The 14,714-nt window shown below is 51.9% G+C and overlaps 3 protein-coding genes across 6 annotated transcripts; 1 reads left to right on the forward strand and 2 right to left on the reverse strand.

Moving 5' to 3' along the window:
- Positions 1-341: 341 nt before the first annotated feature.
- Positions 342-12,491, forward strand: LOC6740215 (mucin-19). 4 transcript variants are annotated; one of them, XM_039297743.2, is made up of 5 exons: positions 342-765; positions 1,248-3,108; positions 6,659-11,791; positions 11,868-12,095; positions 12,161-12,491. In XM_039297743.2, the coding sequence occupies exons 1-5, from the start codon at positions 760-762 to the stop codon at positions 12,349-12,351; spliced, it is 7,419 nt and encodes a 2,472-aa protein (XP_039153677.1). In that variant the 5' UTR covers positions 342-759; the 3' UTR covers positions 12,352-12,491. The 4 variants fall into 4 exon arrangements, with proteins under 4 accessions (XP_039153677.1, XP_044779738.1, XP_039153680.1 ...); XM_044923803.1 differs by lacking the exon at positions 342-765 and adding an exon at positions 1,112-1,177; XM_039297746.2 differs by lacking the exons at positions 342-765; positions 1,248-3,108 and adding an exon at positions 5,754-5,930.
- On the reverse strand, positions 3,134-5,333 carry LOC6726391 (sulfite oxidase, mitochondrial). Its single transcript, XM_002105690.3, has 2 exons — positions 4,126-5,333; positions 3,134-4,062 (listed from the first exon to the last, which is right to left on the reverse strand). The coding sequence occupies exons 1-2, from the start codon at positions 5,030-5,032 to the stop codon at positions 3,248-3,250; spliced, it is 1,722 nt and encodes a 573-aa protein (XP_002105726.2). The 5' UTR covers positions 5,033-5,333; the 3' UTR covers positions 3,134-3,247.
- Positions 12,492-12,655: 164 nt separating the features above from the next.
- LOC6740214 (L-xylulose reductase) lies at positions 12,656-14,322 on the reverse strand. Its single transcript, XM_002077057.4, has 2 exons — positions 13,758-14,322; positions 12,656-13,167 (listed from the first exon to the last, which is right to left on the reverse strand). Exons 1-2 carry the CDS (start codon positions 14,063-14,065, stop codon positions 12,747-12,749), a joined length of 729 nt encoding a protein of 242 aa, XP_002077093.1. The 5' UTR covers positions 14,066-14,322; the 3' UTR covers positions 12,656-12,746.
- Between the last annotated feature and the right edge of the window lie 392 nt (positions 14,323-14,714).

The following is a 14,714-nucleotide window of genomic DNA, read 5'->3' on the forward strand; positions in this document are numbered from 1 at the left end:
AGATTATATATACTCTATACAGTCGGAAACGCTTCCTTCTGCCAGTTAAATACTTTTCTAGTATAATCTAGTATACTCTTTTACTCCACGAGTAATAAGCCCTTATTATTAACGCCATCTATGAGCATTTTTAACTTTTCAACAAATTGTACAGAATTACTTCGAAAAAATGTTATTCAATTTCGAATACCTTATGTAAGCTTATGCTACAATGACGCCATCTATGGGCAATTAAAAATGTATGAGCGCAGCTCCATCTATGAGTAGTAACTAGCACTAACTTGCTACTAGCGCCATCTACCGCTCCCAGCTGTTGTCTATCGATAGGCAACAACCTTATTATCAATAGCCGCCGATATACGCTATCGGTATCCGGTCATCTCTAGAATTTCACGAAAATTTCATCCGCCAAAAACGTAAACTAAAGGAGTATCTTTCGAAATAAGGTGATGCCGCAGATGACCAGCTGTCCAATAAACTGCGCAAACAGAGACTAAGATCGGTGCCACCAGATTTCGAAAAGAGCTGCAGTGAATCCTGCGCTCAGGAGGCTGGGATATTGAAATTTCCACCTTGTGGGTGGTACAGCTGCGCAGGAAGAAGAAGAACGACAACGCTGCACTCGATTTGATAAACAAAAGAATTAAAAACTCATAAGAAAAGGATTAAATCGGTCACCTGAAGAAGATGTCAGGCGAAAGTTAGTAGGATCGATCCCAACACTTGGTCCAGCAGCAGCATAGAAATCTCCAGATAAGGATGCAGGTGAGTGGGATGAGCCAAAACAAAGCACAAATGGTGCCAGCCAGTTGATCCAATTATGAGTAGTTAATGGGAAATATTTCATAATAACGTCGTATTTTGAACTCATTCCGTATGAAATCATACAGGTGGTTATAGTGAGACCATCTTCTATACTCTACTCGATAATTCCAAGTTAGGATCTCTCGTTATTTGTAAATACTGTCTCTATAGTCCTTAGAATATCTGCTTAGTTCTGCTTTGAATAATCAAACAAAGTGTCTTATTTAGTCTCATTAGGTTAGACAGCTAGTTAAGTAAATTGTTCCTGCAAACGACTTAGTTTAAAGCATTCGAAATGTATCAAAGCAATTCGCGAATCACTATGTTATCATATAATCGAAGCCAAAAGAATAAGGAGCAGGAGAAGAAAATGGTAGCCATTCCCATCAGCGTAAGGTGCTCTCGTCAACTTATCTAAATCTGGAATTCCTTTGTCTTTCCAGCAAATGGACGATCCGCCTTCGCTGCCCGTGGGCACGGAGGTGAGTGCCAAGTACAAGGGCGCCTTCTGCGAGGCGAAGGTCAGCAAGGTGGTGCGCAATATCAAGGTGAAGGTGGCCTACAAGCAGGGCCTAGGCTCCGGCATTGTCTCCGATGATGCCATCAAAGCACCAACGGGCCAACTTCGCGTCGGTGCGGTCGTGGAGGTGCGACATCCAGATCGCAAGGAACTAGTGGAGGCTACCATTACGAAGATCCAGGATTGTTCGCAGTACACGGTGGTCTTCGACGATGGAGACATCACCACGCTCAGGCGAACGGCTCTGTGCCTCAAGAGCGGCAGGCATTTTAATGAAAGCGAGACGCTAGACCAGCTGCCACTCACCCATCCGGAACACTTTGGCAATCCCGTAGTGGGTGGTCGAAGGGGCAGACGGCGCGGTCACCTGAACGAGGACAGTTCCGAGGACGACGACGAAAGCGATGCCAAGGAGGTGGTGAACGAGAAGGAGGAGAACATCGGCAAGGTGGTGTGCGTGGAGACGGAGTCCAAGAAGAAGGACAAGGAGAAGTGGTTCCCCGCACTGGTGGTGGCGCCTACCGCGCAGGCCACCGTTCGCATCCGCGTGAAAGACGAATACCTGGTGCGCTCGTTCAAGGATGGCCGCTACTACACGGTGCCCAAGAAGGAGGCCACCGAGTTCACCCGCGAAGTGGCGAGCAAGCAAGATGTGCCTGCTGTGCAGGCGGCCCTCGAGTTTCTGGATAGCAGTGTTCTGCCTGCCCATTGGGACAGGGATTCTCTGTTCGGGCTGACGAACATCTCGAGCGATGACGAGGGCGAGATTGACTCGGACTCCTCCGACGATGAGCCGCACGAGGAGAAGGATCGGTTCGTGGCCCAGCTGTACAAGTATATGGATGACCGGGGCACACCGCTGAACAAGGTGCCCTCCATTCTCAGCCGGGACGTGGATCTGTACCGTCTCTTCCGTGCGGTGCAGAAGCGAGGTGGTTACAACCGCGTTACCTCGCAGAATCAGTGGAAGCTCATCGCCATGCGCCTGGGCTTCACGCCCTGCACGGTGAGTGTGATGAATCTGGTGAAGCAGGCGTACAAGAAGTTTCTGCAACCATACGGCGATTTTCATCGAAAGCTGGGCTGCTCCATGCTGATGACCTCGCGCAACTCGAACCGCAGCAAGGGTAGGAGTCTGGTGCGAGCCAATTCAGTGGCCTCGCCAAAGCCCATGGAGACCATAAAGACCGAGACCATCAGCAAACTGGCCCAGCCCAACCAGACAAACGTAGTGGCTTCCACATCGAGCAGTGCAGCAGCAGCAGCGGCGGCTTCTACTACGCCGGCAAGAGCCGTGTCCACCGCCTCGCAGTCCGCAGCTGAGGAGTCGGGCAATACCAGTGAATCCAGCGTGGTGGTGGAGCCACCTAAGAAGCAGAGGAAGGGCTCAGCGGCCAGCAGTCAACAAGGCAAGGTCAAGAGTCTGGTGGAAAAGTACGAGGAGAAGTCGACTGTGGTTCAAGCCACTTCGTCCGGATCAGTGGCCGGATCGGGAGCCAGCGCAACAGCTGCGGCCATACCAACCACTTCGGCAGCTGCTTCCACTCCGACCAACTCGTCATCAGCCACTGCTGGTGGCTCAGCAGCCATTGCGACCACGGCAATAAACAAAGATGCCGAATCGGATCTGCCCTTGGCCAAGATCAAGGCAGCGGCTGTGGCGGCCGCTTCCACCAGGCATAGCATGGATAAGGAGACCAACATCAGTTCGGGCAGTAGTGCCTCCGCCTCCAGCAAGGCCAATTCCGCGGAGATGCACCGCAGTCGGGATGCCTCACCATCGGGTAAGTGAGAACGAAGTAGAAGGGGTTAGGTAACCACTGATTTCCAAAATCGGTTTTTCTTTATTTTGTTGTGGATAAGCTGTCGTCTTAGTTTCTATCTATGTCTGCTTCTATCAGAGTATTACCAGAAATCTCCCCTTCAGATAATCTTCACTTTGACTTTGTGATACGCGTTGGCCAAGACGCCACGCAGATTCCAGATGTGCTCGAATTTCTCCGGCTGCACATTGTACGCCGAGTCAACGGCCTTGGCCCAGATCTCCACGTCACCGGCTTTCCTTTGGGCCTCGGAAACGGGTAGACGAGCGGTCCACAGGGACCAGCCGTAGTGCCTGCCATCGGGCATCTCCTCCTGCTCCAGTTCGGCCACGTGCCAGCTTACACCCTCATCGTTGGTTAGGTCCACCCTCACGATTTTCCTGCCGCCGCCGCTCCACGCGTATCCCCTAACCGTGATGTGACCCTCGTCATCGTCCACTTTCACCCTGGCCCCTGGCTGTGGGGTACAGATGGCCGAGGTCACCGGCATGGCCTGGATGGCATCCGACTTGCTGAAGTCTACCGTGTCCCAGTCGGTGCTAGGGCTAAAGCCCTTGTAGTCGTTCTGCTGCCAGTGCGAGTCCGATTCCTTGTCCGCCACCACGATTCGCGTTAGCCACTTCACGTTGCGGGCGCCCACTGTGCCGGGAACAATTACGCGGATGGGGAAGCCATGGTCTCTGCTCAGCGGCTCATCGTTCATCTCGTAGGCCAGGATGACATCTCCCCTGGGATCCAGCGCCTTGGCGAGTGGTATCGATGCTCCATACGGGTGGGAAGTGGGATCCAGGTCGGCACCCTCGAAGATCACGTGCTTGGTCTCATCCGGCTGCACGCCCTGCTCCCTCAGAACGTCGCACAGTCGAGCTCCTGACCACTTGGCATTGCCCACTGCACCAGCTCCCCACGAAAGACCTTGGAATAGGGACAAATGGACCTAAGAGAATCATCAGAGAGATACCTTACTAGACGACTTACCCTTTACGGCCTTGACTTTGGTCATCTCGGAGCGTCGATTGCCACCGCACATGATGGCCGCCGTGACCGAGTGCTTGGGCAGGGCCTTGATCCCCTCCAGAGTGAGGGTCTTGTCCTTGGCGCCACCTTCGATCTCCAGCTCGTAATCCTCCGGATTTATCACTGGCACTGGCAGGTGGTTGCGCACATAGAATAGCTCGTTGGGCGTGTAAAACTGCTCGGCCAGCAGTCCGATGGGTGGCTCAGCGTTGAAGGGTCTCTTGGAGGCTGGCTTGAGCAGGGCGTGGCGCTGCGGCTCCTGTGACCAGGGTGAGCCCAGCTCATCGTCCACGTTGGTCACCACCAGTCCCTCCAGATTGCCAATGCGAAAGCCCTCTAGGAGCTCCAGAACCTCCAGCGTATTGTGCTGCTGGTAGATGGCCCAAAAGGGATCGATGGCACTGCCGGCGGCCATCAGAATCTTATCACCACCGGGATGATTCTCGGCAAAGTCCGTGACATCGTATACGCCCAGGCCGTAGGTGACCCAAATGCGTTTCTCGGCACAGTTGTGCTGCTCCACTTCGTCTGCCCTGTAGGTGGGCAACTCCTTTCTGTTGGTCACGTGCCACAGTCGGGCCGTTGCCTCCAGTTCCTCCTCGCTGGCCAACTTCTGCCCCTCGAGCAGCACATGGTTTTTCTTGTCGGTCAGCCAGTGGTAGCCCAGGGTCAGGCCACCTGCCCAAAAGGCAGCATAGAGCAGTTGCTCCGACCTGCTGCCCGGAGAACTCCATTGGCTGTGCTGCTGCTCCTCCCTGTCTCCATTGCTACCGCGACTGGTGGTCAGCAGAAGACGCCGGTGATGCTGCTGATGCTGGTGGTGCCATCCGCGCAGCAACCCCGCCCAGCTGGGCCTGAGCAAGCGCATGGTTATGTAACTGATCACCGGTAAATCACTCGATTCGTTTTGAATGAAATCCAAACCAATCTCAAGCTGCCCCGCTCTGCTTCTTGCCGCACCGGTGAATCTGTTTCACTGCTGATTTATGTGGCCTCCTAGTGATATGTCTTGTGTTTGTCCAGTGGCGTCATTGGCCCCAGCAGCCTCTGGCCCCCAATCGGCGTTGGTTTAATTGATAAGCAATCTTGGGAGCGCTAATTCGGCTGTTTACCAGCCGCTCCTCGACAACAAAACACACTGTATCCATGCCCCCATGCGATATTTCGCGCAGTTGGCAACCCTGTTTCGTGTTGTTTTCTTTACCCTTTCCAGGGGGTAACTACACTTCACCATCTCGTTGGTGTTTATCAAACTTTATGAAGAGTACAGACTTTGTACTTGGTGATGAGATAAAGTAAACATTATTAATTGTGAAAATAGTTACAATCATTTAATCATTTCTGTGCATTTGTAGATAATCCACTATAACCATATGTAACTATAAGATAGTTTCTATCTATATATGCTGCTTGAAATATCAAAAATTAATCATATAATATATATATATTATATATTATACATATTATACTATATATTTTATAACCGTATTGAAAGTTTCAACAAGTGGCAGCATATCCATTAAGTATGGTTGTAGTTAAAGAGTATGTGAGATTCGACTCTAACTTTACATACTTTACATTCCAACGAAGTACTCGCCAGCCCACCTGAAAGTATCGATTCCAGTATCGATACTTGGGCAAAAGTTGTCGGCCAAGAGTGAATAATTAAAATACACGCAAATAGCGGAAATAAGCTCGTTAAAACAATCATATCTGCAGATAAAAAGCTCTGACAAAAGCACTTGTTGCTTTGTTTGTTTTTATGGGTATGATAATCTGATAAGACATGCTTTCATCTTCCCCCTCCCTCTAATTCGAGATATGCTCATCAGAAAAGAATATAAGCAAAAAGAAAAACGTTCAAATTTTTACGAATATTTCATAAATTCCCTTTTTGCTTAACACCAGCAAGTTTGTTTGTTTGTTTTGTTTTTTAATGCTCACTAATGTGGAAATGATGATCTACTTATCACCGCTCTCTTTCTAACTTGTGGAGCTTTTTAAAACGCTTTTTAATCAAATAAATTTTCGTTTATTTCGTGGATATATCTGTAGTAATGCAAGCACGATTATGCTTTCATGTTGATTAGTTGTTTATTGTCTTTGAAGGCATCTTCCCTCTCTTTCGAACCAAGATGTCTCAGAAATGTTTATAAATAAAATGCGAAAATGCGCGAGGGCGTGTGTAAATAATTATTAATTGCTCTGCTGTTCATTTCGTTAGATTCAACAGTTTGTTTTGTTGAACTCAATATTTAAGTAGTTGAATGATTAAGATATTTATGCTGTGTAAAGTATTTAAAAAAATGTTTAAATCTGTATAATCTATATACATAAATAACCCTATACAATTGGTTAAAACCTCCAAATATAAAATAACTATAGTTTATTAATAATCATAAGTAACTAGTTAGGAATGAAGGCATTTTAATAATTAATAAATAAAACAGATTAGAAGACTCGACGTTTATTAATAAATATGTCTTACTTCCAGTTGCTGCACCGCCCTCTGCTGGCACAAGCACATCCGGAGCAGCGGCCACCGCCCAGCCCGCGTCCAACAAGAAGGAGAAGCACCAGCGGAGCAAGCAGGCGGACAAGGAGAAGGACAAGGACAAGGAGGAGAAGCAGGCGAGCAGCGGCAAGCGGAAGAAGGAGAAGATTAGCGTGGAGAAGATCGACACCGGCGACTTTGTGGTGGGCATCGGGGACAAGCTGAAGGTGAACTACCACGAGAAGAAGTCGCCCAGCTCGCATGGCAGCACTTACGAGGCCAAAGTAATCGAGATCAATGTCCAGCGCGGAGTGCCCATGTACCTAGTCCACTACACAGGCTGGAACAATCGCTACGATGAGTGGGTGCCACGCGAACGGATTGCCGAGAACCTGACCAAGGGATCCAAGCAGAAAACTCGCACCATTAGCACCAGCAGTGCGAACAGCGGCAGTGGTGGTGGAGGAGGTTCCCTTTCGGTGCAGGGCTCACAGCCCCCAGGAGTGTCCGATAAGCAGCCAAGCAAGGATGGCTGCTCCAAAATGTCACCCTCATCGGGAAATTCGACTGGACCTGGAGCTCCATCGCAGTCGGGATCTTTGGGAGGCGCCAGCTCCACACCCTCGCTGCTCTCTACGGTAGTCAAGACCCCACCAACGGGAGGAGCCAAGCGCGGACGGGGACGCAGCGACTCCATGCCGCCGCGTTCCACCACACCCTCGTCTGTGGTGGCCCACTCTGGTCGCACCAAGTCCCCGGCTGCTTCACAGCCGCAACTTCAGCAACAGATGAAGAAGCGCCCGACGCGAGTCGTTCCCGGCACCACCACTCCACGTCGGGTGTCCGATGCTTCAATGGCCTCCGAGTCCGATTCAGACTCCGATGAACCGGTGCGGCGTCCAAAGAGGCAGAGTGCCAAGGACAAACCACAAGCGGGCAAGGCACAGCCGCCAGGGAAGGGACGCTTGGCCAGTAGTGCCTCCTCCACAGCACCCGCGGCCCATCCTAGCGATGATTCCGAGGAGGATGAGGAGGAAGAGGAACCATCAGCGGCAAGAGCAGCTTCCTCCAAGCAGCAGCAACAGCAAGCTTCCTCTTTGCGGGGATCCCGGGCCGGAGGTAATCGTGCCATGAGCAGTGGCGCCGCTTCCGCCAAGGGACGCGACTATGATCTTAGCGAGATTAGATCGGAGCTTAAGGGATTCCAGCCGAAGCTCCTGACGACCGCCGCGAGCAACGAGGAGCGCAAGGATCTTGCGAAGAAAGAGCCCTCCGATGAGGCAGTGCTGCAGGACATCAAAAAGGAGCCCAAACTGGAGTCGTCGGCCAAGAGCAGCTCCACGGAACTGTCCTCGGAAACGGAATCGTATGCGGACGAGGACTCGCAGTCCTCCGACTACCGCAAACAACTAAAGGGATCTGGAGCAGGCAAAAAGGAACCCACAGCCTCTCCCTCCAAATTGCATCATGAACCAGTGACCAAAAGGGAACTGGCTGTCAAGGAAGAGCCTCTGAAAATCGAACCCAAGACGGAGCCTAAGGAGGAGGAAACCAAGAGCAAACCCTTCTTGTCAGGAGCAGACATCAAACCCACCGCCCTGATAGCGCCAGCTAGATTCGGGAATACCTCGGCTGCCCAGGCAGCCAGCTCATCCGGATCGGGCTCTACTACGGCCAAATACACGTCGGTGATCGTGGAGAAGCCCCTAACAATTGGCGGCAAGAAGTCAGTGGAACAACATGTGCCCAAGAAGGCAGAGCTTCTCAAGAAACAATCCGGCGGAGCTAGTGGAACAGCTGCTAGTTCTTCCTCGGCAAGTCAAGAGTCAAAGAAGTTTGCAGAACCTGTGGCAAGCTTGAAAGTGGAAATGCCTGCAGCTTGCTCGCCCTCATCGTCCTCCTCCTCGTCCAGTTCCTTCTGTTCGACAGGTTCCGCGGTGAGTTCAAGTTCGGCCACTCGCTCCCTGCCGGACATGAGCAAGCTGGAGATCAGCAGTGGCAGTGTCCCAGGATCGACGCCGGGAGCAGCGGCTACGCAGCCAGCCAATGTCGCACAGGTCAGCTCGTCCGGTGCGGCCAAGGAGTCGAAGTACAGCAGCAGTGGAGGAGCTGCTGCAGGTTCCGGAATAAGCATGCGGAAGCTACTCTCCTCGGATGTCTATGAGTTTAAGGACACGGAGCCCTTCGAGTTTGAAAAGCGTATCTCTCCAATGGCCTCTGTGGGCGGTACTGTGGCTGCCGGAGCCACTGCAGCCGGTGCAATGGCGGCTGCAGGAGCTGCTTCGGTGATCACGACAGTGGTGCCAACACCAGCAGCCTCCGGATCAGGCGGATCAGCCAGTGCCTCCACTTCAGCCCCAGTGGTGGTCGGATCGGCGGCCAGGAAACAAGCACTCAAGGCCAGCGCGATTCAGCACATCCTGGAGCACCAAAGTCCCGCCGCTGGTCGCGAGCGTGGCTATGGTGGTATGACATCATCATTAAGCCTATTAACAGCGCCCAAGCTTAAAAAGAGGGGTTCTCCACTGAAGGAGCCAGCCTTGTGTATGGAAAAGTCGAAAACCTACAAGTTGGATAAGGATCAAGTCCAGCAGCCAGTGGAGCAGAAGACTCAGCAGCTTACCCAACCCACCTTAGGGCCAGTAGAATCATACGGAGCAGGCACACCGGAGGCCATGTCCAACTTGAGTACGCCAACTACATCGAGCGGCCACGCCCAGCTGTCAGCCTCCTCCACTTACAGCCAACTGACTCCGCATCATGCCACACCATTCGATGCCTTGAGGAAGTCTCCCAGTTTTAATCTGAACATCACCGCCTTGAACGAGGAATTGGCGCAGACTGTGCAAGAGACCACTCGAGCGCTAACGGATGCACTGCAGCCTCCAAGTACGCCTGTCCCGCCGCCCGTGTCGGCCAGTGGATCTACACCAACTGCAGTAACGCCAGTGATCACCGCAACGCCCACAGCTGGGTCAGCCGGCTTGAGTTGTCCCAGCACTCCACCCACGGGAGCAAACCCAGTTTTGGCCTCGCCCAAGTTGAGCACACCACCGCAGGCGATCAATGCCAGCAAGCAGGCGCCGGCTCCACACATTGTGGGCAGCCCCTTCATCGAAACCAGGAACGTGTTCGAGCTGAGCACATCCAACGAAGGCAGTGGCTACAGTTCGGGCGAGTCCAAGGACAACAAGTTTGAGAAACTGGAGAACGTGAAAATACTGCTGGCCGGAGCAGTGGGGCCGTTCGACCTGGATGCCGGAAGCTATGAGCAGAAGACCAGCTCCATAGCGGACAAGGTGCTGAAGGCCATCAGTCAGAAAAAGGAGGAGGTGGAGAACAACAAGGGCAAGCCGCCGGTGGAACCCGCTGCCGCCGCCAAGACACCAGGGCGTGAGGATGTGGTGCCAAGCCCGACGGCCAAACTGGATCTGTGCAGCAGTGCCATCAAGCTCGACACCCTGAAGTTGTTGAGCGAACCACTCAAGATTCAAACGGGTCCACTTTTGGGCGAACTCTATAGACCCGGACCAGCAACCAGCAGTCCGGAGACCAAGTCCATTCTGGAGTCTTCGTTGCCGGCAAAGAACAGCGAGTTGAGCGAGACGATACAGAAGCTGGAGTGTGCCATCCAGCAGCGAAAGACGCCGGTTGGTGGAGCCCTCTCGCTGGCCAGCTCTACGGCAGGTACCCCACCCACCGCCCATACTCCGAACTCGACTGCCACTGCAGGAGCAGGATTCTCAGACGAATCAATGGACAGCACCGACTCCGAGCAGCGTCTGGTCATCGAGGATGTGATAGCGGAAGAGCACACAACGACCACAACAACTGGCGAGCAGAAGAGTCCCGGATCCCAGCAAGAGGAGGGTCAAACTAATACGGCCACCATGGCGACGGCGGTGACCGCCGAAACGGAGGGCACCAGCAGCAGCACACCCACGCCTCCGGTTCCTGCTCCCGTGAAATTGGAACTGGGTGCCAAGGCTATGCCAGGAATCCAAGCACCCATTCCTCTAAAGCCCGCAGAAGGTAGCTCCTTTGCTGGGAAACTCACCGGGGTGGTTCAGCCACCACCGCTGGCCAAGCTCCAGCAGCAGGAGGAGATGGGTCAGGCTCAGGGCCAGTCGAAGAGTATCAGCTCCTTTGGCATTCCCATTGTGCTACCCGAGATTCCCGCCTCTGTTGTGGTGGCCACGCCAGCCCTCATGGTGGCCTCCGCCGCCACAGTGATGCGTCACAGTCCTGGCTCCACGCCGAACTCGCAGGCACCCGTCCTGATCTCTCCCAAAACGTTCCTTACCGCACCAAAAGGGGCCGAGGTTGGTGGACTGTTGCTAAAGGCCTATACAGGAGTGAGCGGAGCAGTGGGAGCGGCACCAGCCGGAAGCGTTATAGCAGCAGCCGGCGGAGGAACACCCACTGTCATCTCCAATTTCCCCCAACAGCAGCAACAGCAACAGCAGGCCAGCGTGCTTCAAGCGTCATCGGAGATGACCGCCAACTACGTTTTGGACGCGGAAATGGCCGAACCTTCCAACAGCAGTGCCCCAGTGGTGGCGCGCCCATTTGTGATGCACGCCGTGGGCAAGGAACTGTTCAATGTGGTCGCACCGGCGGCCAGCTCGCCTTTGATCAGCGATCCCCACAACGAGTCGATTAATTTGCTTTGCGAGGAAACCATACCGGGCAGTCCGGCGCCCAATTACGGTGGCACCGATCAGCTACCACCCGCCGTGAATTCGGCTCTAGCCATCGTGGGCATTACGCCCCTGCCGCCGGATACGCCGCCACCCGTTCCAGTTGCTGCCATCCAGCAACAGCAGCCGCATCAAGTGCAAAGCGGCCAGCAGCAGCAGGCGGCCAAGACGGGAGAGGTCAATCCCTCGGCGCCCAACAGTTCGCCGGACTCGGCCAGCCAGGATGAGAGTGGCGAAGAGACGAAGAAGAATGCAGAGCTCGAGCACGAGGACTCCACCGGCCTGGGAGCGCTGAACAAGCGCAAACGCAACCGCAAGCCGCTACCGATGAACGCCCAGACGTCGGCTGCCGTGGCGGCACAGCTCCAATCCCTGGGCAAGCGGCGACGCCAAGTGTCCGGAATGCGCAATCAAAAAACCACAACCACCGCCGGTAAGTTAGCTTTGACCCTAGTAGGTCCCTTGACCAAGTAGATCAGTAGATCATTGACACGTGCCTTCACTTTCAGCGGGCTCCGATACAGACGACAACTCGGATAACATAGCACCGAACACAGGACAGCAGCAGCAGCAACGGCAAAGCGCCCGCCAGCACATGATGCCCCAGAGCAACGCGCAGCAGCAGCAGCAGCAACAGCAATTGCTGCAACAGCAGCAGACGCAACTGCAGCAGGGCATCCAGTCGACCAACTCTTCGGGCGTGCGACCATGTCCGTACAACTTCCTCGTCGAGCTGGGTAAGAGCTAAAATGAATTTCCTGCCCCACTTGGTTTCCATCTAACAGTCCGCTTTCCACTGCAGATCCGGCTCTCAGCTCCGACGAGTGCATCACGATCCTGCGCAAGCAGATCCAGGATCTGCGCAAGGCCTACAACACCATAAAGGGCGAACTGGCGGTTATCGATCGGCGGCGCAAGAAGCTGCGTCGCCGGGAGCGCGAGAAAAAGCAGCAACAACTGCAGAGCCAGCAGCAGGGCAAGATCTGCGCCTAACTTGGGTGGCACTCACATCAACGTGTGTTGCGCAACGACCCTCCTATTTAATCTTGTTCAAATACAAACGACTTTTGACCGACAGGAGAGCACGTTGCCAGTCGTTTATAGACGGATTTTAAATATAAAATGAAATTGTATATCTATGGATTTTTTTCCAACTCTAGTTTTAAGCACAAAACTTAAGGTTAATCACAAAATTGTCTATATAAATACATTTCAAAAAATGTATGTAATTCGTAAGCAACAAACAAACAAAATGCATTTTTTTTACCTCACCCTTGTGTTTAGTGTATGGAGAGTATTATAAAATCATGGAATTTCCACTGTTTTAATTCAATCATATTTCATTTGTATCAAATTTGGGGTTGCACATCAAAGTTAACGCGGACGTCTTAGGAAACGGAGTATCCACCTTCGAGCAGGATATGGTGGCCGTTCACGAAGCTCGACTTGCTGCTCAGCAGATAGCCGGTGGCGTCCACCACCTCCTGCACCTCGCAGAACCGATTCAGCGGGATGTGGGCCAGCAGCGGTCCACTCTTGGCGGGATCCGACCAGTTGTCGGCGCCCATTTTGGTCAGCACCACGGTGGGATTGACGGAATTGACGCGAATCTTGCGCGGACCCAGCTCCAAGGCCAGCGACTTGGTCAGCGAATCGAGGGCCGCCTTGGTGGCACTGTAGGACGTGTGGCCGCCAAAGGATCGGGACGATGCTATCGAGGACACGTTGACAATGGAGGCTCCGTCTTTCAGGCGGGGCAGCAGGGATTGAGTCACATTGAACACCGCCTTGATGTTCACATCGAAGTGGCTGTAGGGAAATGGAAATCATATATTAGTTAGAAATGGATACCACTCATTTTTCCAAAACTAATTTGGGATTCGTAAATGGTTTATGCTACATTTAATGCTGAAGGTCAATTAGAGTTGGGCTTCCAGTTGCCTTTTCTTATAATCTGATCATGATAATCGTTATCATAGTTTAACGATTCCGGTGATCGTGATCTTTCAAAAACCAAACAGAACTTGTTTTTGATAAGAACGAGAGTTCCGTTTAGTTAATATTCCATTTGGATGATTTTTAATTAATTAATTGATAAATTTATTTATAAATACGATACATATGAAGTTTAGCCCATATTATCTCGTTTATATACATATGTTAGTTTTACTTTTAGTGAAGAAAAGAGAAAATCAAATAGGTTTAGAAATGTTTGCCGGCTATAAAAAAGTTATAAACATAAGATAAGATTAATTAAACTGTGTTGGGATACCTATTAAACACTATTTTTTTTTTAAATGTTGGTTAAAAGTACTTTTTTCGTACTTTCTTACTTGTCCCAAAGCTAGGCTTGCTAGCACAGCTTTCAGCTGACAATAGGAGGATAACCATCCACTTACGTGTCGAAATCCTGTTCGGTGAGCTCCTCGAAAGGCTTGATGATGGCCACGCCGGCGTTGTTGACCAGCCCGTCCAGCAGAGGCACCTTCGCCAGTCCCTCGCGCACCGCCTGCCAGCCGCTGAGATCCAACTGGAGAGGCTGGATGTGTACCGGATCGAAGGCCACCAGCTGCTGGAGCTGCTCCGGCTTCCTGGCCACCGCGATGACGGTAGCACCCGCGGAGGCCAACTGCTTGACCAACGCCTGGCCAATACCGGCCCCGGCTCCGGTCACCAAGATCACCTTGCCCGCGAGATCTGTCCACATGATGATAGCTGCTTAATATGGGAAAGTTCCGTTCCGAATGCAAGAGGATCGCTGGGCGAACTGAACTAGAAATACTGTTTACACCTTATCGACGCCACCAATCGCCGGCCAGACCGGAGCTTTCCTCGGAGAATCCGAAGCCGGGAGCTTTGGCTCTCTGCGGTAGGGCGTTTAAGGTCGTTCTTCGATCGCAGATCTCCAGAGAATCTCCTCCAGGGGGTGGCAGTGGGGTGGCCCGAGGCTTGGTGGCCCCCTGAACTGATAAACGATCGGTTATAAATAGAGCCATAGGCCCAAATAGAGCGATAAGCCCAAGAATCCGGATTCGTGAATGACCTGGTGGTTCTTCAAGCCCAACCTGTTTCTCAATTATAGCAACTATTAACAATTTGCATCTAAGCTCGCTATTTATACTTAAATAGAAAATTATTTTCAATTAAGCAATGCTTTGAATAAGGCACATTTTATAAAGAAAAAAATAAATATAAATAAACATACTCAACAGCATTAAAGTCTTTATTATTAAATTAGTGAGTTACTTGGGTAAACTAAAAGCTTGGAGGCGACTTAGTTAAGTTAGCTAATTAGCATCATTTTTGAATTTAATCTAAAGTATCAGAACATTTGAAAACTATCAACTAAATAATTC

Source organism: Drosophila simulans, chromosome X, assembly GCF_016746395.2.
Source record: "Drosophila simulans strain w501 chromosome X, Prin_Dsim_3.1, whole genome shotgun sequence".
NCBI lineage: Eukaryota > Metazoa > Arthropoda > Insecta > Diptera > Drosophilidae > Drosophila > Drosophila simulans.

What these genes read in the sequence shown, in the direction of transcription:
- LOC6740215 (XM_044923803.1), top strand. Translation starts at nt 1,127, where the DNA reads ATGTTATCATATAATCGAAGCCAAAAGAATAAGGAGCAGGAGAAGAAA. An exon ending in TCGGGATGCCTCACCATCGG is followed by an intron (nt 3,109 to 6,658) that starts GTAAGTGAGAAC and finishes TCTTACTTCCAG; the next exon opens with TTGCTGCACCGCCCTCTGCT. An exon ending in CAACTTCCTCGTCGAGCTGG is followed by an intron (nt 12,096 to 12,160) that starts GTAAGAGCTAAA and finishes TTTCCACTGCAG; the next exon opens with ATCCGGCTCTCAGCTCCGAC.
- LOC6726391 (XM_002105690.3), bottom strand. Translation starts at nt 5,032, where the DNA reads ATGCGCTTGCTCAGGCCCAGCTGGGCGGGGTTGCTGCGCGGATGGCAC. An exon ending in CAAAGTCAAGGCCGTAAAGG is followed by an intron (nt 4,063 to 4,125) that starts GTAAGTCGTCTA and finishes CCCTATTCCAAG; the next exon opens with GTCTTTCGTGGGGAGCTGGT.
- LOC6740214 (XM_002077057.4), bottom strand. Translation starts at nt 14,065, where the DNA reads ATGTGGACAGATCTCGCGGGCAAGGTGATCTTGGTGACCGGAGCCGGG. An exon ending in ACCGAACAGGATTTCGACAC is followed by an intron (nt 13,168 to 13,757) that starts GTAAGTGGATGG and finishes ATTTCCCTACAG; the next exon opens with CCACTTCGATGTGAACATCA.